Source organism: Muscardinus avellanarius (assembly GCF_963383645.1).
Source record: "Muscardinus avellanarius genome assembly, chromosome: 7".
In the NCBI taxonomy this organism is placed as follows: Eukaryota; Metazoa; Chordata; class Mammalia; order Rodentia; family Gliridae; genus Muscardinus; species Muscardinus avellanarius.
In genome coordinates, this window is record NC_137793.1 from 59,912,928 (window position 1) to 59,934,811 (window position 21,884).

At 52.7% G+C, this 21,884-nt stretch overlaps 2 protein-coding genes across 2 annotated transcripts in view; one reads left to right on the forward strand and one right to left on the reverse strand.

Annotated features, from left to right (window-relative positions):
- AKT3 (AKT serine/threonine kinase 3) overlaps positions 1 to 979 on the forward strand; it is a gene marked incomplete at both ends in the record, with an annotated part of 284,201 nt that extends 283,222 nt beyond the window's left edge. The window contains one exon of the mRNA XM_080698324.1: positions 936 to 979. Within this exon, the coding sequence (XP_080554450.1) occupies positions 936 to 979 (44 nt within the window). The remainder of the gene's footprint in view (positions 1 to 935) is intronic.
- SDCCAG8 (SHH signaling and ciliogenesis regulator SDCCAG8) overlaps positions 937 to 21,884 on the reverse strand; it is a gene marked incomplete at both ends in the record, with an annotated part of 250,021 nt that continues 229,073 nt past the window's right edge. The window contains 2 exons of the mRNA XM_080698322.1: positions 937 to 966; positions 10,370 to 10,496. Of these exons, the coding sequence (XP_080554448.1) occupies positions 937 to 966; positions 10,370 to 10,496 (157 nt within the window). The remainder of the gene's footprint in view (positions 967 to 10,369; positions 10,497 to 21,884) is intronic.

Genomic DNA, 21,884 nt, shown 5'->3' on the forward strand with positions numbered 1-21,884 from the left:
ATCAACTTCTTGAGTGAATAGAATTACTGCGGGGTCAGGCTTGTGCCTGCAGCACACCAGGGCTGGGGTGGGCCGGGAATGGAGCCGCTGCTTCCCAAGCCCAGCCCGTGGTTCCGGCAAGGCTGTGCCCTGTGTCAGAGCTGAGGTGGGCAGCAGCCGCGAGGTCAGGCCCCATCCTGCAGCACAGCTGGCTGTTGTCAGTGCCCATTTTTATTCCTTTAAAGCATTTGAAGGCTTGACTGTGTATAGTAGAAATACTATTTTAGGCTAAAAATAATGATCTGTGTACAGACATTTGATACTCTTAAGTAAATTTTCTAATTTCACCTAGTACGTTTTTAGGCTTCTCTCAGATACTGCTATAGAAGAAAAATCTGACACCACCGAGCCAAAGACTCGTGTGTGTTTGTTGGACTGGAGTGCCGTGCACCCTGCTTCCCGGGCCGCCTCAGCCAGGAAGGGCGTAGTAACTGGCAGGGCGGCCGACACTGGGTGCTGGCAGGAGGTCAAGACGAGGCTGTGTAGATGAGGAAGAGGAAGAGCAGACGAGGGGCAGGGGAGTCCTCTGCACGTGGCCCGCAGAACATGTGCCTTCTTGGTGTGTTTTCTTCATCGCTATCTTACAAGGTCAAAGCAAACATTCAGTTCAAGTCTTTTTGAAAAGGTCATTTATTGGAATTCCTATGTATAATCTAGCACACTTAAAACGGGCATATTTTAAAAACAAGAACTTGAAGCCATTTCTGAGAACGTACACCAGGAGCTCGCCTCATCCCCGTCCAGAGTGCAGGGACAAAACGTGGTGTGAGGACCAGCACCGCCGCAGCCGAGGCAGCGTCACCCTGGGGAGGGTGCGGCGCATTGTGCAAGCTGAGTACAAATCAGATGAGTGTAAATATCTCCTTGTAAATCATTTATTTCACTGTTTCATCCAGGTCAGCAATCAGATTGTGGCATGCTGGGTAACTGGAAAAAATGATAATAAAAGTAAGTTTAAATAGACTATGTTCTCCATTGATTTGTCTTCTCTTTTGCTGGTTTCATGACTTTTTTTTTTTTTTTTTTTTTTTTGGTGCTAGGGATTGAACCAAGGGGCATTCTGCCTTCATGCTGAAAGGGCTGTACCCCCAGCCCTTTCTGTGTTTTATTCTCAAACAGGGTCTCTAAGTTGTTGAGACTGGCCTCAAACCTATGATCCTCCTTTCTCAGCCTCCTAAGCACTGGGATTACAGGCATGTGCCACCACTCCCAGGTGTTAATAAATTTTGGAGGGAACAAAAGTTCTTTTGGGAAAAATGTGTAAAGGGTATAGAGTCAGTTGCATTGGGGAGTTTGTGCCTCATTCCTACCCTGGATCAAAGCCCCTGTTGCATAGGAATAAAAGGTTAACTATTTTGTGACGATGCTTTTAGTCTGAAAGCATCCCTTCTGACCTCATGTGCCTCTAAATAGGGACATGTGGTGTTGGGACCTGGCTAGAGAGCCCCACTCCTCTCCCCCAGGATATGCCAAGTTGTGCTAGGGTCCCTCGACTGAAACTGACACATTATGGTGGCTGAAGGTAGAGCAGAAACAGGAGGTAGACCAAGAGCCCCTAGAGTTGAAACCTCCCCTTCTCAGCTGCACACAAGTTGTAGTGACACATTTGGAGGTGCTTGCGCATGGAAACCTCCCGTGCTGGAGAAGGGAATCTAGTGGCCTGCAGTTGCTTAGATTTAAACAGCTATTGGCCATTTCAAAAGTACTTATTGCAAATTGGCCTCAAGGAGAATCACACATGAGTTAAGACTGGACAGTGTCACTGCTTCTGCTGACCTGACACTAGTTTAAGTCCACCCGGGGAGTGGTGTCATCACTGACTGGTTATCCTCCAGGAACATTTCTCCACCCCCCACTGTGCCCTAACAGGGAAGAAGGGTAGCAGGGCTTCTTCACACTCCCCAGGAGGGATTTCATAGGCTAGCCTCCCAGAGAATCTGTCCACCCAGCTTAAGCCATGTTATTTGTTTGGGATTTCCAAGTCCAACAGTGAAAAAGAAACCAGAATCCATGCTGGGTGTGGTGGTGTACTCCTATGGTCCACGGCCAGCCTCAACAACGTAGGCCTCCATAACTTAGTGAATCGCTGTTTCAAAAAAATGTATGTATGTATGTATGTATGTATGTATGTATGTATGGCTGAGGGTGTAGCTCAGAAGTAGAATGTCCCCTAGGTTCAATCCTCAGGGCCATATACACAATCAGAATTCACCAAGAAAAATAGATCTAACTCAGGTGTGCAGTATTCTTTTTAAAATAAAAGGTTGTGTGTACATTTCAGGTAGATGTCATGCTGTAGGCACCCCAAAGGTGGCAAGTTGCACAGGCTGGCTTCACTGGCAGAGGAGCCTGCTCAGCCCCACCCTACTGGCTGCAGGGCCTGGCCGTGCAGGGGCCTTCAGTCCAGGTGAGCTGGGGCACCACGAGCCGGCCCACAGGGCTGGGGAGATGACTGGAGCCCTTGGGGGCTTCTGTTCCCAGTGTTCTGAGGAGGCCACTGGCTCAATCACACAGGGGTTCTGTGGCTCTCCTGGGTGCTAGACACAGAGCCTGCCACCAGCTCCACCTAGAAGCAGACACAGGCTATATCCATCTAGAGCCAATTTTGTGTTGTACTGAGGATTAAAGCTGGGGGGTTTACTGCACTACATCTTAGCCCTTGTTTGTTTATTTATTTTGGGTTACTGGGGGTGGTACCCAGGGGCCTTCTATCTCTGAGTTATACCTCCAGATCTTTTTTATATTTTATTTGGGAACAGGGTCTCACTAAGCTGCTGAGGCTGGCTTTGAACCTGTGATGCTATCTCAGCCTCCCAAGTACTGGGATTACAAGCGAGAGCCACCACACCTGGCACCCTATTTATTTATTTATTCATTCATTCATTCATTCATTTGTGTTTATTTTTGCAGTACTGGGGATGGATCCCAGGGGCATTTTACCTCCAAGCTACATCCCCAAGCCTATTTTTTATTCTGTTTTGAAACAGGGTCTGAGTTGTGCAAGGCCTCACTAAGTAGTAGCTGAGGCTGTCCGCGAACCGCGATCCTCCTGTCTCAGCCTCCCAAAAGCTGGGCTTTACAAGTGTGTGCCACCACACCCGGCTTTTATTTTTTGAGACAGGATTTTGCTAAATTGCTGAGGCTGGCCTCCAATCTGTGATCCTGCCTTAGCATCCCCGAGGCTGAGATTATAAGTGCACAACAGGCATATTTCTTTGTGTGTTTGTGTGTATGTGTATTGTTGTTTGCGGTACTAGAGATTGAACCCAGGGGCATCCTATCTCTGAGCTATACCCCTTATTTTTTATTCTTTATTTGAAATGAGGTCTCACTAGGTTGTGGAGGGCCTCACTAGCTGAGGCTGGTCATAAACCTGCAATCCTCCCGTCTCAGCCTCTCAACCCAGCCAACAGACTTATTTCAAAATAAAAAGGTGAATGAACGTTGTAGGAAGCACACTCAGCCACCCACACGTGGACTACTGAACTGTTGCAGAAATTCTCAACTAAGCCCAGGAAATGCACTTAAGGCATCTCGGCGATGCCCGCGGGCTACAGGCTACCTGCTATTTCATCACTTTTATTGTCTTGGCCACCACTCAGCCTGCTCTGTGGATTGGAAGGTGCGGCTGCCGCTCAGACAGCACAGCTGCGCGTCCCAGCAGGGCACAGGGCGGCGACTTGGGTGCCCCCCCTGCAGCAAAGCAGCTGCCCTGTGGCTGTGGCCTTTACAGCTCACCTGGCTTGGGTGGGCTGCCCGGAATCCGCCTCACTTGGGAGTCATGGCCTGTCTGCAGCTGACCTGGGCCTCCCGGCTTCCAGGGCGCCATTGCTCTGGCGATAGCCACCATCCCATCCCGGCACTTGGCAAAGGCAACACTCGGACGGCTCCGCCCTGCCTGAGGCTTGTCTTAAGAGCACCTGGCTTCCCTGCTGCCGCTCTCGGGCAGGGTCCAGTGATGCTCACTTCTAGAAAGTCCTGCATCAGCCAGTGCAGAGGCGGTGGCCTTACCCTCCCGTGGGGTCCTGAACTCCAGCACCACCTCCCTCCTCCACTTCCAACTTGTCATCTGGAACCTGCCGCCCGCCTGCCAGGGTGTGCGGGTCTGCGCCGCCCAGGAGGGGAGGGGCCTCCAGGGACCAGCAGCTGCTCTCTGAAATGCCCACAGGCAAAAGAAATGCTGCCCGGTTGGCTTTGTTCTTGCCTTAAATCCTTCTCTCCACACAAGACCCTGACTTTTGTGCCTAATTTATTTCTGAGGTTTGACTTTAAATTCAGAGCTGCCCTGGGTGACTTGAATTGTTCCCCAGGCAACGGCGCCGCGGGGCCCCAGCCTTGCGGCTGCTCTGTTCCCAGGCTGGCCTGCAAGGCGGGGCAGGAGGCTGCAGCCCAAGCAGCTGAGCTGCCCCGTGGCCCGTCCATGCCTCCTGCCCTCCCAGAGCGCCCACGGCAGCCCCTCGCCTTCTGGCTCTGACCCCGTCACTTGCACACTGTCTCATTGTGGCCATATCAAAAGATGGGCCTGTTCGTTGGGGCTCTAGCAATTAGATTTTATTATCATTGTTATTTATTTGGTACTGGGGATTGAACCCAGGGGTGTTCTGCCTCCAAGTTACACCACTAGCCCTATTTTTTTATTTTGAAGAAGTCTCACTAAGATGCTGAGTCTGGCCTCAAACTTACAATCCTCCTATCTCAGACTCCCAAGAACTGGGAATACCAATATGTGCATTTTTAATTAGAGAACACAGAACCATCTATGGCTCTCTCTGATGCTTCCCAGCCTCCTCTGAGGTGACAGGGCCGGGATGACCCACCCCCACTGTTAGCCCCAGCCCTCCCCTCCTAGCCCACCTGGACACACCCAGCTTCCTGCTCAGCCCCCAGCCCAGGACCCATAGAAGTTCATTCCCTGCCTTCCTTTCTCAGCTCCATTCACGCCATCTCATTGGCTCTTATTCTTCTAGCTGTACAAAAGAGATAATAAATTATTAATCTAAAAAAATTATTTATCTGATGCTGCCCCTTCAAGCCTACAGTGATTTTGGTTCTAATCCTGCCAGCTTCATCATTATCTGCATGGGGCTCTAGGTACCTGGAAAAGCTCCTCCCCGAGGGAGCCTGGGGTTTTTATCTGGTTTGGAGCCAGGAATCAAGTGATGTGGAAGCTAAGCAATTTACCAGAAGTGGTACAGAGCTGAGAGTTGAAGCCAGGCGTTTGGCGGCCTAGACTCTAATTCTGGGCTCTGGGCTCCTCCGAGCAGAGCAGTGAACAGTACCTGAGTAACCAGGTCTGCTGTCTGGATGTAGAAGTCCAATTGGACCTGGCATGGTGGCACATGCTCACAGTTCTAGTACTTGGGAGACTGGGCCAGCCTCAGCCACTTAGTAAAACCCTGTTTCAAAATACAAAATAGGGCTGAGGGGGTTGCTCAGAGGTAGAGTGGCCTGAGTTCAGTCCCCAGTACAAAAAGTAAATAAAAAGACCAGCCGGGCGTGATGGCGCACGCTTGTAATCCCCGTGCTTGGGAGGCAGAGACAGGAGGATCGCGCAGGTTCGAAGCCAGCCTCGCTGGCTTAAGGAAACCCTGTTTCCAAATAAAATATAAAATAATAGGTCTGGAGCCAGGCGTGGTGGCGCACGCTTGTAATCCCCGTGTTTGGGGGGATTACAAGAGACAGGAGGATCACACAGGTTCGAAGCCAGCCTCAGCTACTTAGTAAGGCTTTCAGCAACTTAGTGAGACCCTGTTTCCAAATAAAATATAAAAAAAAATAGGTCTGGGAGTGTAGCCCAGAGGTAGAAGGGTTCCACCCCCAGTACCACCAAAAAAAAAAGTAAAAAGTCCAATTCACAAGGCAACCTGGAATGAAGCGGCCACGTGAGCACTAGGTGGGTGGCCACTGATTCCTGGGAGACCTGGGGAACCTGTTCCTGGCCCGTGTTCTGTGGAGCTGAGTGGGAATGCGGCTGGGGCACAGGCAGGGGCAGGACCGGCCAGGCCCTGCAGCCCAGCTCTTCCTCAGGGGCTGCACCTCATGCTGGGCCTCGCAGCCTTTCTGGGAATCAGCTTTGTCCGCTGCAAAGCATGGCAGAGGCTGAGGGCGAGGCGGGCAGGCCAGCCTCCCCTCCTTTTCTCCCAGGCCTGCGGCCGGAGGTCAAGGCCCTGCTTCCCTCCACTATGGGGCCTGGCTCTGCTGCTTCTGGGCCCCGAGAAAGGGGCAGACGGCGGAGGCCGGGTCAGTCCTAGGCCAGTGACCCTGTTCACAGGCGGGGCGGGTCAGCGCGGGCCTGGCCTCCAGGCAGCCATCTGCCTGGGCGCTCATTTGTCCCTGCGGTCAGGAGCACTCCTCTGCACAGGGTCAGGTGTCTCTGTTATGCGACCCGTGTTTCCATGGTGAACAGCTCTGAAGAATTCCCAGGGGACAGACAGTGTCACCAACAGCAGAGAGCGGGGCCTCTGGCTGCCTCGTGTTTGAAAGCGTGAAGAATGAAGACAACATTGCCATTTGGGGCTGTAATGCGATGGAATCACAGTCTTTTAAAGGCAAGAACCACTTATCTGCACTACATGTAATATTCAGTGTTTTGTTCACTTGTCTAATTGGATTAAAATATTTAGCTCCCTTTAAAATCTCGATTGTGAATATATCGCAAAATGTAATGTCTGACTCAGGAAGCAATAAGTGCAGCATGTAAATGCGTCTCGAGCAACATAAAATTCAACTCGTTTCTCTTCGGTGATTCTCATTCTGCAAGTATTTGCTGTTGGGCAAAGTAAGCCGCCAGGGGAGGAGCAGGCCTGGCTCGGGGTGCGCTGCGAGCGCCTGTTAATCACGCACAGGCGCCGCTGGGAGAGACCCGCGTGCTGGCTCCTGTCTGCGCGGCCTGGGGAAGTCTCTCTGAGGTCGTGAGACCCTTGTGTTAGGAATGTGGCACCGGGGTCTTGTGTCTCTCTGAAACACACAGGCAGCAGGGAGTTAATGACATTTTAGCTGCATATGTTCAAGTTTATTTAAAAAAATATGCAAGTCACTCTGGTTGACAGTGTCTCGTACAGTTTTGAAAGAATCAGGGCAAACTTTAACAGAGTCAGTTTTTATTTGAAAAATATTTTCTGGGAATGTATCAGTGTTTATTTTTAAGAGTGACAATTCGGGTGAAAATCAGGATAAAAACAAAAAAACAACAATTTGGTTGAAATCAAATTGTTTGTTTTTGTCTATTTGGAATTCTTTCAAAAAAAATTCTTGGTTCGGGGGAGGTTTTGTAATTTATCTCATTCAGTGTGTCTGCTGGGCTGTTCAAGCACCATCCGTCCTTCAGGTAGCTAGTTGTGTGGGAGCCTGACGTCAGGGGGCAAAGGCGCCAGTGCCGGGAGGACAGCGTGGGGCCGTCCGCACCGCCAGTCCTTGCCGGTGCTCCTCCGGACACCAGAGCCTGGCTTGCCCTCCGGGGCCGTGCCCTCCCTCTGCTTCCGGTCACCGGCAGCCTCTCTCCCCGCCTGGAATCTGTCTGCTTCTTCCGCTTGCTTTTCAGCCCTGTCCTACGAGTCTTTTGGGTAATGATAAGATAATGTCAATGATCTTCAATATAATCACATATGGCTGCTGGATGCAGGCACAAGTTTAAATCGAATTAGAAAGTAAATTCTCTGCCAAGAATGCTTAAAAGTCATGGGGCCAACTGAGTAACCACTGACGAGTCAGTTTCCCACTCTGTTTTCTAAACTGTACATGATTCATATGGAGCTAAGAGGGACCCCGCCCCAGACTGAACACAGGACCGCACGAGCAGCCCCACCAGGGCGACCTCGGCAGAACCGGGGTCATTACTAGGCAGATCCACAAACACAGAAACTCACGCTGACCGTGGGAGAGGAGAGCTTCTCCTCCAGGGATCGTCTGGCCCCGCCCCTCACAGCTGCCCTTCTCCTCAGGAACCGACTCTGATTTCCTTACCAGCTGGCTCCACCCTTCCTGGCCAGATGTCAGAAGCCCCGGGCTCTGGCCTGCGGACCCCTGACCCTGCTCCAAGCTGTCAGGCCAGTCTCCCAAGAAGAGGGCGTCACCACCCAGCCTGCATCTCAAACAAAAGAGGCAGGCAGAGGCTCCCTGGGGCGGAATGGGAGCTAATGAAGTTAAGTTGGCACTTCTTTTCCATGGGCGTGTGTGTGCGCGCGTGTGTGCATGTGTGCGTGTGTGTGCGCGCGTGTGTGCATGTGTGCATGTGTGCGTGTGTGTGGTACTAGGAATTGAACCCAGGGGCATTCTACCTCTGAGATATACCCCCAGCCCTATTTTTTTTGAACCAGGGTCTCACTAAGTTGCTGAGGCTGAGCCTCTCTTAGTTGCTGAGGCTGGCCTTGAACCCGTGATCCTCTTGTCTCAGCCTCCCAAGTACTGGGATTATAGGCATGTGCCACCCAGCCTGGCTTCATGGCCTTTTAAAGCCATTTTCTAGTTTTCCCCCAGAGAGAGACAGCTGAATAAAGCCATTGTTATTAGTCAGTATGAACCAAGAGCTATAAAACCTGCCTTGATGGGGGACCTGCCCAAGCTCCTGCTCCCAGCGCTGAGGGCACTGAAGCCCCCTGTGTCCCCAGTGTCCTCACGGTAGAGCTGCAACCAGGACCATTCCCTTTGCCAGGCACGGGGGATTGTGTTTCAGAATTTAAGCAGAAGTTATTGAGAACAATCGGGGCTTCTAAACATGCTGGGCATTTCTAGTTGGAGGGCCCACCACCGGTCCTCTGCCTGGGGCGGGCAGCAGGCTCAGGCCAACAGGCCAGGGGCAACCCAGCCTCAGAAAAGCTATCGGGGCAGAAAATCTCCCTTCTCTTCTGGATCTTGAGAAGACAGGTTTGTAGACTTTGACGTGCAACATATAAGCTATTAGGCTTAATTCATCCAGGCTGGGAAAATGGAAGCCCTTAGCAAACCTTTCCCCAAACCAGTCAAAAGCAGCCCGGAACCGTGTAGGTCTCCAGAGACCCTGGGCTGCTCCCAGGTGCCTGCTGGCCGCGCAGCCCCGCCCACTCAGTGGCTCACCACTCACCCAGCAGCTTGTAGAGTTCAGGTTCTTGGGCCTGCTCCCTCCCAGGCACGAAACACTGTTAGGTGTCAGCTACAGCCCAGGAATCTGTGGTTCTTCTCTTCCCTCCCTCCTCCTTCTCCCCACCTCCTTTCTTGGACTAAAGCCTGGGGCACTCTAAGATACACCCCAGCCCTTTTTTTAAAAAAATTTGAACCAGGTCCTCCCTCAGTTGCTGAGGCTGGGCCTCCCTCAGTTGCTGAGGCTGGCTTTGAACCTCTGATCCTCCTGCCTCAGCCTCCCAAGTACTAGGATTACAGGCCGTGCTTCTTTGGGTGGGTCGTTTATGAGTCTGGGGATGACGGGCGGTGCTGTGTGGCTCCGGCTCTGCACAGCCTCAGCAGGCAGCAGAGCTGTGAACACCTTCAGCCTGGGCTGCGGGGCTGGCAAACGCACGAGCTCCCTCAGGACTCGTGAGCAGATGGGGTGGGTGTGGAGACCAGCACCCAGGGCTCCCGGCAGCACTCGACCCTTCCGAGGCCAGGCAAGTGCTTTGTGTCCTCTGCCAGCGCTTTCCCATGGCGCCGTGAGCCCTGCTGGGCGGCCGGCTCAGGCGGAGCACCCGAGGGCAGCACATTCTCTGCCCCAAGCAACTGCTCCATTCGGCAGGAAGAGGGTGGAAACTCAAGGAAGGGGCCTGTTCCTTACCGTGGACTCACCCCGGCCACTCCCACCTCCCCACCAGCCTGCACGGGGAGCCTGGGCCGCACCGCAGACTTGCCGCCCTGCCCCAGCTGTGTGCCCGCCTGAGCCGCAGTCTCCCTGTCTACAAAGTGGAGATAATAAAGTCAGTTTTGCTGGCTTGTTCAAGGAGTGAGCTAGTTAATGTATGTCTTATGTGTGACACTGCAGGGTGCTCTATAAATTCTCAGGATCCCAGGGAGGCATGCACCGGCAATCCCAGCATTTGGGAGGCTGAGACAGGACGACTGCGGATTCGAGGACAGCCTCGGCAACTTAGTGAGACCCTGCTTCAAAATAAAAAAGGTCTGGGAGTGTGGTTCAGAGGTAGAATGTCCTTATGCTCAGTCCCCAGTAAACAGCAATGAAAATCCCAGTCCAATTACAGTCCACTAATTTAGGACAAGACTCCTTTGTCCCATGGGGAGACTGCCCTTGTCAGGGAAACAGGTCCTGTCTATCCTCAGCCAGTTGGAGCCATACATCCCTGGGGGCAGCTCAGGCCACCTCGTCCTCAGCCGCCAGCGCTCCCTCCCACAGGGCTCGCAGTCGTACCTGGGCCCGCAGCCGGTCCACCTCTTCCGACAGGCTCTGTCTCTCCAGGAGCAGCTGGTTCTGCTTGCTGAGGAGCCGTACCAGCTGCTGGGCTGCGGCCTGGCTGTGCTTGTCCAGCTGCCCGAGCCTGGAGAAGAAGCCACTGCAGGATTAGACACGGGTGCCAAGAAGAGGAAAGGGGCTTTTGGACAGCAGAGGGGCCATCGCCAACGCCAGCCTTTCAGCAGCTGCCTTGCTGTGTGTCAGTGGGGTTTCTGTTGCTGTGATAAAACACCTGACAGAATCATAGGATAAGGAGGACAGGAGCTGGGCGTGGTGAGCACACCGGTAATCCCAGGACTTGGGAGGCTGAGAGAGGAGGATCACAAGCTTGAGGCCAGCAATTTAGCAAGGCTCTCAGCAACTTAGTGAGACCCTATCTAAAAAAAAAAAAAAAAAAGCTGGGGGTTTGTAGCTCAGAGGTGGAGTGCCCCTGGGTTTACACCCCAGGACCAAAACAGAAACAAAAACAAAAAAACCCAGAAAGGTTTATTTTGGCTCAGCTTCAGAGGCGGCAGTCTGAGGTCCTTTGTCCCTGACCTTGGGCCAGTGGGGATCTGCATAACAGGGGCGCGTGGCAGAGGGAGTCCTCACTCCAGTCCATGGATGCAGAAAAGCAGAGAGAGGAGAGGCCAGGGGCCACGCGCCCCTCCAGGACCACGCGCCAGCGCCTCGCTTCCTCCCAGCAGCTCGGCTGGGCCCGGAGCCTGCGCTGCGGGCGCGGGGGACGCTCGAGCCACACGCGGCCCGTGTCTGCTGGTGAGGTGTGACGCGGCGGCGTGGCTGGCGCCGTCGAGCGGCGCTGTGGTGCAGCGCGTGCCAGGGAGCGGTGGCCTCGTCACCGCAGGGCTCTCACACACAGCTGCACCTGGCAAGCAGAGGTCTCGCCGTGCCCAGCAGACACCGGCTGGGTGGGGACATGGGGAAGGACAAACGCCACACAAAGGGTTTCAGATCAGGGGAGGGTACTAGAAATGGCTCCAGGGCCATTCTACCTCCAAGCTAGACCTGCCCTGTTTTATTGTTTTATTTTGAAGCAAAGCCTCGCTAAGATGTAGATACTGGCCTTGAATCTGGGATCTTCCTGTCTTGTCTCTCAAGTACTGGGATGGCAGCGAGGGTTTCCCCTCATTAGTCCTCAGTCACAGGCCCCCAAAGATCCTGCGTCTGCCCTCTGCATGCAGGCTCTCCCCTCCAGATGTGCTCACTGCAACGTCCACACGGCGCTCACAGCCGTGCACGCTGGCCGGTGGACATGCAAGGTTTGAATTACATTTAGAGTCTAGCCACCGCCTAGAGCTCTTCAGGAAAGAAGTGTGCTGTTTCCCACTCCTCAGCCTCTACCAATCAAAAGCAGCAATTAGGAAATAAACTTGTATCTTCACATGGGTTTCAAAAGCTCAAAGGACATTTCAAACTCCAGGCCACCAAGTCTACGAGTAGGGGCTCCCTGAGCAGGGGCTTCTGATGCCCAGCAGAAGCCAACCTTTACAAAGCCAAAGATTTGAGCTTTCCAGTGAGGGCAGGCTCACTTACTAAAAACTGCAGTAGCCAGGTGCAGTGGCACATGCCCGTAATCCTAGTACTTGAGAGGCTAAGACAGGAGGATCGCAGGTTTGAGGACAGCCTCAGCAGCAACTTAGACCCTCAGGAACTTAGTGAGATCCTGCTTTAAAAAAGAGCTGGGGGTGTGATTCAGAGGTGGAATGCTCCTGGACTCCACACCAGCGCGTGCGCGTGCGCACACACACACACACACACACACACACACACCGGTGGCATCTGGAGACGGGTCAGGGCATTGGGCTGTCTCAGGCAGGCAGCCTCTGGCAGTGTTCTGTTTTTCCCAGGCCCCCGCAAGGTGCCGCACGGGGCCGGCCCGCCCCCAGTTGCCCCTCTCAGCCTTGGGGTGTTGACTTGGCAAGGCTTTGTGCAAGGGGCTGCCAGGTCCCTCCTGCAAGTACCTGAGGGGCTCTGGGCTCTCAGTCACGCCATGCATGCCCCACGAGTGCAAGGTGACCCCCTGCCCGCAGTCTCCTGCAGGTGCCCACTGGCCAGGATGCGCGCTTTCCTGTGCCTGCGCCCCTCCTCCTCTGGCCTGGAGGAGGAGAACAGAGGTGTCCTTGTGGGGGACTGCACAGGCCCACTGCGCCCCTCCTGCCTGCTGGCTGCACAGTGCAGCGGCTCCCTCTGCCTCCTTTCTGAAGGAGCAGATGCTAAACCAGACAAGAGGAAGGCCGCGTGGCACGAGACCCTCCAGTGAAGCCCTGGCGTGGAAAGCGCAGGCACGCGGAGGCCTGTGGGTTTCGTGCGTGGATGTCCCCGGGGCCCAGGTCTGGAAGGCACAGGGAGGCCCTTCTGCGCTCCTCCTGTGCCAAGCCCCGCACACAGGGGTGCAGTGTTGTTTCTGGCCTCCTGGAAAGAGATGGGCAGAGCCAAGCCTGCTCTCGCTACACAGAAGGCTGGCTGGCCCTGGGCCACCAGGACCTTCCTCCTGTGGAACCTGGTCAGGCTCCGCAGTCGTGGACAGCTGGAGCAGTGACAGGGGTGGGAACCCTACCAGGCAAGGTGAACCTGGCAGAAGCCAGCTGCTGGGTGTGCAGAACACCGCACCGTGGGGGAGTCTCACCCTCTGAGGTGCTGAGCCAGACCCCTCCTGCCCCAGGCAGTCTCACTAGGTTGCAAGACTGGCCTTGAACTCCTGGCTCCAGGGAGCTTCTGGCCTCAGCTTCCTGAGTGGCTAGAACTCACAGTCCTCCGTACTAAGCCACCTGGTGAGACTCATTCTTTAATCCCACTTGAACACTTGGGCATGGAAGTTCCGGTACCATCAGTTAAAGGAGATTTCTGGAGAGGGTTCTGTGAGTGGTCTATAGGCAGGAAAGCTGGCCTTTGTTTTCCGTACAGGTTACTATTCTGTTTTGTTGGTTTTGTATTGGGGATTTAACCCTTTGTATATATATATTTTTATTTTATTTTGTGTGTGTGTGTGTGTGTGTGGTACTGGGGTTCCTGGAAGCCCTTCTACCTCCGGGCTATACTCCCAGACCTATTTTATATTTTTATTTAGAAACAGGGTCTCTTAAGCCAGAGAGGCTGGCTTCGAACCTGAATGATCCTCCTGTCTCCACCTCCCAAGCACAGAGATTACGAGTGTGTGCCACCACACACCCGGCAAAACAGGGTCTTTTTTTTTTAACAGGGTTATTTATTTATTTATTTATTTATTTTGAAACAGGATTTCACTAAGTTTCTGAGGGTCTCATTATGTTGCTGTCCTTGAACCTGTGATTCTCTGAACTCAGCCTCCCGAGTGCCGGGGTTCCAGGTGTGAGCCCCCATGCACGCTCTCTATTTTGATCTCCTTGAGTCCATGGCATCAGAGCTTGCTGAGCTCTGAGCTTGCTGCTACACATTGACTTCAGCTAAATGTCGTCACCATCCTGAGGTACCTGCTAGCATCCCCATCCCCTTCTTACAGATGAGAAAACCCAAACCAACAGGTGAACTTTCGCAGCCTAACACGTAATCAGGAGGGCTTGGAATCGAGTCCAGGCAGTGTCCAGCTGGCAGCCCATTGAGGTAACTCACCAAGCCCAGCAACCCTTAGGAGCAATTCCTAAGGGCCAAGTGCTATGTGAGCCAGCTTCCTGTTGCTGTGACAAAGTCCCTGAGAAAGACAACCTGAGCGGAGGAAAGGTGCTTGGGCTCACAGTTGCGTTCCATGTTGCCTGGCCCTGCTGCTTTGGGCCTGCAGCAGCTCAGTCCATCAGAATGGGAGTGCTTGCACAGGAAGCTGCTCACCTCGGGTGGCTGGGGAGCAAAGGGAGAGAAAGGAAGAGGCCGGGGCTCTAGGACTCCTTCGGAGGCATTCCCCGCAATGGTTTCCACCTCCTAAAGAACTCACCTCTCTCAATAGCGCCATGGGCTGGAGGCCAAATCTCCAACATGCAGCCTCTGGGGTGCACTGAGGTCCACCCCATAACAAGTACCAACTTGGACACTGGGCCTTAGGGTTTGGGTTTGGAATGCTCCCGGAATGCCTCGCATATTAAAGTATGTCCCCAGTGCAACAATATTCAGAGGTGAGAGGACTGGACCAATCTACCACTGGATGTACCCACTGAAGGATCAATCAGTCATCTGAATGGACGTACTGGGTGGTAACTTGGGCAGGTGGAGCATGGCTGGAGCAGGTAAGTGCCTGGGGGTGTGGCCCTGGGGGCTCTACAGATCCCTGGCTGCTTCCTGTCGCTCTCTCTGCTTCCAGACACCATGAGGTCGGCTGCAGTCCTGCACCTCACTGTGCTGCCCTGACGTCTGTTGGAGTCGGCCAACTATGGATGTACCTCTGAAACCCTGGGCCGAGCACACCTGTCCTCCTCTGTGCTGTTCATGTCGGGCATTTTGGTCACTGTGGTGGAAAAGCTGACTAAAACACTGGGCATACATCAGGAATTACAAAGGCACGGGGTGTGGTGGGACATGCTTGTAATCCCAGCATTCGGGAGGCTGAGACAGGAGGATCGCAGCCCACAGCCAGCCTCAGCTACTTAGTGAGGCCCTCTGCAACTCAGTGACACCCTGTTCCAAAATAAAGAATAAAAAAATAGGGCTGGGGGTGTAGCTTGGAGGTAGAATGCCCTGTGGTTCCATCCCCAGTACTGCAAAAAAAAAAAAAAAAAAAAAAAAAAAAATTACAAAGGGACCCTACTGTCAAGGGATTTTTTGCCATTTGAGGGGGAAATGACAGGCACTAAATAGGTGTTGAATCCAAGAGAACTTTGTGAAGGGATAAAGAGAAATGGTCAGCAGAGCACAGGAAGGTCTGGGAAGCTCCGCCTTCTTAGGCGACAGCTCATCAGCATCCGCTGAACACTTACGTGCAGCACCAAGTGCTAAGTGCTCACTGACTTAGTGCTCAGCATGGTTCTGTGAGGGGGACTAACCATCTCCACCTTAAGCCTTTCTTTTTTTTTTTTTTTGTGGTACTGGAGGTGGAACCCAGAGGCTTTCTATTTCTGGGCTATCCTCCCAGACCTATTTTATATTTTATTTGGAAACAGGGTCTCACTAAGTTACTGAGAGCCTCACTAAGTAGCTGAGGCTGGCTTTGAACCCATGTGATCCTCCTGTCTCAGCCTCCCAAGCGCGGGGATTACAAGCGTGCGCCACCACGCCCGGCTTTCATCTCCACCTTAAGGAAGAAGCCCCTGAGGTATGAAGAGGGTCAGTGATAGTCCAGAGCCACTCTGTTGGCAAGCAGGTGCTGACGTGCCAGGCCAGGCGAGGGCTTCCCTGTGGGAGGCGAGGCAAAGCCTACGGTGCTCCTGGAAACCCTGGACTGTCCCATGTGGCTGGAACAGAGGCTGAGGGCTGTTCAGAGGAAGGTAATGCTGGGCCCATTAAAGCTTGTAACAACATTAACAGTTGCAGACTCTATCCTGCCTTTAGTGATGGTGCCATTTGCCCAGAGAGGATGGGAAGAGGCACAGGAGAGGGTCTGGGGTCAGAGTGCATCCGAGGGCCCGGGAGTGGCCAGGCCAGGAGCTCAGCCATCAGGCCAAACCTGCTGGAGAGAGTGGTGAGACCATGGAGGTAGGGCAAGATTTGCTTGGGAAAGCCTGGCAGAGTTTTTATTTTCCCCCAACTTGGACAGTACGTTAAAAATGCTGGTACCTGAATCCCCACAACCGCCTGATTAAAAACCTCCATTGGCGAGAAGGGGTGGAGGGCCACAGCAGGGCCCTGGGCAAGGACCTTGGGGCAAGCCATGTTCAAAGGCTGGCAGAGGACTGGAAGCCAGCAGGGCACAGAGATGGATGCCCAGGAGGTAGAAGGGAGCCCAGGAGAGAAGCACCTAGCGAGGACCCTGAGGAGGGCCTGGCCGGGGACTGGAGGGGGTGTCTTCGGGAGAGGGCTAACTGAAGGGGGCGTGGCAAGACAGGCAGATGATGGGAGCAGCTTTAAGTGCCAGGAGGAGGCTCTGGAGGGTGAAGGGAACCCTCAAGGCCGAGATGGCAGCCTATCAGGGAAGAGGCGCTGGGCCAGTGCCTGGTACCTCGGCCCCCCGAGGCAGGCTCAGGGGCGAGCAGCCACCTCACTCCCCTGGAGAAGGGGGCTGCTGTGGAGGATGGGGGTGCTAGCCAGGGACAGGCCGGGCCTGCCAAGCTGTGGGGAGCCCTCCCAGGAAGACACAGGCCCCCAGCTCCCTCCCTCACCCAGCCAGCCACGCCTCCCTGCGCTCCTCCCAAGAGCCTTGGGTCTTCAGGGCCCTGGACGCCTCTTTTCAGTCATCAGGTCTCAGAGTAATCACCATTTTGAGAAACTGCACCTTCCTTTCTATTTAAGTCTCTAGTTTCTAGCCATTTACTCTACCAGGCACTATTTAATAATTTAATAATACACTATTTAATACCATAATTTAATAATACACTATTTAATAATAGTGAACAGAGCCATGGGGCCACCATCTTTGGGCCTGCAGGAATTGTTTAGGCCGTGGCTTCCTGTAAGGAGCCCTGGAGAACTGCAGACGGCACCCAGGCTCTTAATAACAAGTCCATGCATGTGTGACTACAGGATTCTGACTTTAATTCTTCTGGAAAGATCCTGAGGTGTGGTATGGCGGGGTGATACGGCGGTTCCATTCCTAGTCGCTTGAGGGAACACCATACTGATGCCACCGGTGCTGTACTAATTTATAATCCCACTACAGTGTGTAACCATGTGGCAGGAAAGAGGCAGAATCACATTCCGGAGCTCGACTCCTAACGCAGACCTTTCTTCCCCTGGACCTGCACCACATCTCTTCAACAGACTGTCAGGGCACCCAGGGAGCTGTGGCCGGGCCTCCCAGAGACAGGCCTCATTCCATCCCTGTGAAGTGCCCGTGGCCCTCGGCCATCCCTGGACATGGTGTGGCCAGGTGTTCCCAAGAAAGGAAGAATTCGCAGGCCAGGGTGCTACACTAACCTGGGGCCTGGCTCCCATGCCTCCAGGGCCTGCTGGTGTTGAACTGCCACCCGGGCAGGTGGGGGACCCCTGGGTAGAGAGCAGCGGGCTGTGCTGGGGTGGGGAGGCTCCCCTCGGCACCACCTAGTGGTTACCAGGGCAACAAAGAGACCCAGGTTTCTAGAGGTGCACATGCAGCTAAAAATCCCAGGAAACTCACAGGCGTGTGGGGTCGGGCAGATCTCTATGGGGCCAGCAGCGATCCTCTCTGCAGCGCTATCATAACTGGCATTTAAAAAATATATGCACAACTTCAAGATAAGATGGAGCAAGTCCTGAAATATAAAACGACTTTACAGAGCTGAGTGGGCTGGGGGAGTAGCTTATGCAAAACAGGATCAGGACAAGCTGCCAGCTCCCGTCCTAGGCTTCAGACATTCATTTGCTATGAATACTGTGAAAGCAAGTGAATACATATATTTAAAATTTTTATGTTGTATGCGATACATACAAATATATGCAGTGCATCGTAAGTCAGGAGGCTTAACAACCAAATGAGCACTTGGGAACCTGCACAGTGCTGTGGCCGTGTGCGCCTCCTCGGGCCAGCTGCCCCGCGCATGCGTGCTTTTCAACAAGGAGGTCAGCTGTACGTAGCAGTCTCCCCCGGGGGTTTCCAACAGACGCCTGTGTGGATTTTGTTTGAGAACTTTGGTGGTGGAAAAATGTTCTTTGTTCTAAAATGTTTTCAGACCAGAGCCCTTCCCTGTGGTCACTCTGACTCCAGCAAGTATTATCCTTCTCTTCTTAGTTATGAGTTCCTGTGCTCAGACGCACAGCTTCCCTGGGAAGGGGACCTCCTCATGGAAGTGAAGGGTGCTTTCCGAACAAGATATGTATTAAAGAGGCACCAATATTTTAACTGTAAAACATGCACTCAGCTCTCTAGCACTCCCAGTAGCGCACTCCAGTATTTCCTGAGCATTTCCTAGCTGCCAGTATCATAAGCATTTTACATTCATTAGCTGATCTGTCTTCACAGCACTGTATACAGTGGGTGTCATTATCATCTGCACATAGGAGCTGCAGCAGCACACCGGCTCATGCATAACAACTTTGTTCTGGAAAAATTATAACAAAGCCAAGTACAGTGGTACTTAGAAGCCGAGACAGGAGGATCCCAGATTTGAGGCCAGGCTCTGCAACTCGGGAGCCCCTCGGCAACTTAGCAAGGCCCCATAGAGTGCCCTGGGTTCAACCCTGTAATAACAACGAAACTCACAAACAGTTTTAGTATAGCAGTGGTTTTGCCATTTAATTAAAAGACTCCTGCATTAGGTGAATGAGTGCTGGACTTGGAAGCAGGGGAACCAAGTTTAAAATCCTATCACAAACTCACTATTTAACCCTAGGCAGAGGCTTATGTTCTCCATTGGTAAACTGAGGTAACTTCCCCAAGCCTCCTGAACCAGAAACACTGCTGTGGCCAGGCAGCAGCATGTCCATGGGCCCGCCCTGGTGACTGGCCACCAGGATTCTCATGTGTGAGAGCCGCTGGCACGTCACGCACAGTATGGGGCGTGCATACAAAATAAGTAACCTGCAGAAAAATTTTCATGTGGCTTCAGTTTTTTACCAAAACAACAATGATCTAAATGAAAACTATCGGAGGCTGGGCGTGGTGGCGCACACTTACCATCCCAGCATTTGGGAGGCGGAGGCAGGAGGATCGCGGTTCACGGACAGCCTCAGCTACTTAGTGAGGCCGTCTGCAACTCAGTGACACCCTGTTTCAAAGTAAAGAATAAAAAATAGGGCTGGGGTATAGCTTCCAGAGGTAGAATGATCCTGGGTTCCAACCCTAGTACCACCAAAAAAAAAAGTCTAAAGGAGATGGATAAGTGGACAGCATGTGTATGAAATTCAAATTCCAGTGCCCTACAGAAACTTCCCTGGAAACACAGCCCCACTCACTCTTTCTCATATTACCTGGGGCTGCTTCTGCACCCAAATGGCCAAATAGCTGTGAGAGAGGCCATGTGGCCACAGAGCCCAAGACATTTATTACCTGACATTTTGGATAAAGAGTTTCCAGCCACAGGGCCGGAGGTGACCAAGTCGCCTTCTAGCACCACGCCTTCCAATATTATGACTTGACACAGTTCTACCACATTCTTATCTCCAAGTCCCAACAGCCACAGAGTCCTAACAATATAAGGAGTTGATGTTTTGAAAACCCAATTACCCTAATTACTGCTCTAGGTAATTAATTTTGACCACTAAACCATGCTAATTTCAAGTCAAATACTGTAATGATACTTAAAAATGGCTGCTGTGCTGTGCATGATCGCCCTGAGCTCCAAGGAGGAAGCTCGCAGCCTGGAGCTGCTCCTGAGGCCTGGCCTCCCTCTGAGAGCTAAGAAACTGAGCTGCTTGCCATGCAAATCCCCTTTGCCCACACCCACCCAGAATGGTTTTGACAGAGGACCATGCGATTGGAGGAGCATTGACACATCAGTAAAAGCTGTACGTTCCCCCACTGCCCTTTGGATTCTCCTCCTCTTACAGTCCCTATTAGCCTTGCTGCCTACAGAGCAGACTGGAGCTGCCTGAGGCAGTGATGGGGCAGAGCCCTGCTCTTCTCTCCAAGAGTCATGTCAGGTTACAGTTGAGGGGCTCCTTGGAGGCCACTTGGTTCAGCCCACTGCGGTGAGGCCGAGGCCCAGAGAGTACCACACGGCCGCCTGCTGTCCTAAGCCCAGGGTGACGCTCCCGACCCCAGCTCCAGTGGCCTCTGCAGTCTTCACAATCCCTCTGTCCTCCTGGCTCCTCACATGCAAGTGCTCTACCACTGGGCTACCTGCCCAGCGCAGGCCTTTAAAAAGGAGCTTAGAGCTGGGGATCTGGCTCAGTGGTAGAGTGCTTGGGTACAATTTCCAACACCAACACAATAAAGAGTGTAGAGCCGGGCGTGGTGGCACACGACGGTAATCCCAGCATTTGGGAGGCTGAGATGGGAGGATCACGGTTCGTGGACAGCCTCAGCTACTTAGTGAGGCCCTTTGTGACTCAGTGAGACTCTGTTTCAAAATAAAAAGAATAAAAAAAAATAGGGTTGGGGGTATAGCTCAGCAGTAGAATGCCCCCTGGGTTCCATCACTAGTACTGCCAAAAAAAAAAAAAAAAAAAAAGAGAGTGTAAAAGGCCTGCTTAAATCTTCTATCCTAAGACGTGAAAATTTGAGGAAAGGACGAAGACATAGGATTGGAGGGAAGGACCTTGAGAAAGAAGATATACTAGACAAATATCTGGGAATGGGCTGATCTGAGCACCTTTCCAAGGTCCACGAGCACAAGAAAAGAGAAAGAAATGCCCAGACCAGTGCTTCTCCAACTAGCTCAGTTGAGAGCCACAGCTGGCTCTGTTTTTATTCTTTTTAAATTTCCAATCGACTGCATGCTGATGGTTTTGTGAAGTACAGTGAAAGTAAGGTAGCATTAGCCGGGCGTGGTGGCGCACGCTTGTAACCCCCACGCTTGGGAGGCGGGGACAGGAGGATCATGCAGGTTTGAAGCCAGCCTTGCTGGCTTAAAAGACCCCGTTTCCAAATAAAATATAAAGTAGGTCTGGGAGTAAAGCCTGGAGGTAGAAGGGTTCAATCCCCAGCAAAAAAAAAAAAAAAAAAAAAAAAAAAAAAAAAAAAAAAGGGTTCAATCCCCAACAACAACAACAACAACAACAACAACAACAACAAAAGGTAGCATTGTCGGGCATGGGGTGTGCCTGTAACACCAGCACTTGGGAGGCCAAGACCGGAGGATCATAGGTTCAAGGAGGGCCTCAGCAACTTAGCAGGACACTGTTTCTAAATAAAAAATAAAATAGGGCTAGGGGTGAAGCTTGGAGGTGGAATGCCCCTGGGTTCCATTCCCAGCCAAGATCATGATGACGATGAGGAGGAGGACGACGACGACGAAGGAGAAGAAAGCATTTTATCATTGCTATGAAAGTTTCTTAACACTCTGAATTCCGGCTCTTATCATGTCACACTCCAGTAGCAGTTTGGGGGCAGATACCGGCCTGGAAAGCACATTTCAGGCAGCACTGACCTAGCCCAAAGCAGGAGGCTGGAAGCTCAAAGGCCACCGCAGGAAGTTTGTTGGCGCTGGCCCATGGCAGCCATCAGTGGCCACTCTGATGGACAAATGGCCCCACGGCTATATGGCCCCCAGCAGGCCCCTCTGAGGCCCAGGCTCTCTCTCTCACAGACTCAATACTTCAGAGACAAGGCGATCAGGACAGGTATAGCCTCTTAAAGTGCAAGTGCTGTGATCCCAGCACTGAGAGTCTGAGACAGGAGGATCTCAGGTTGGAGGCTAGCCTCAGCAACTTAACAAAACTGTTCCAAAATAAAAAATTAAAAGGGGTGGGGGTGTAGTTCAGTGGTAGAGTGCCCCTGGGTTCCATTCTCAGCAACACTTATGCGCACGTGCGTGCACACACACACACACACACACACACA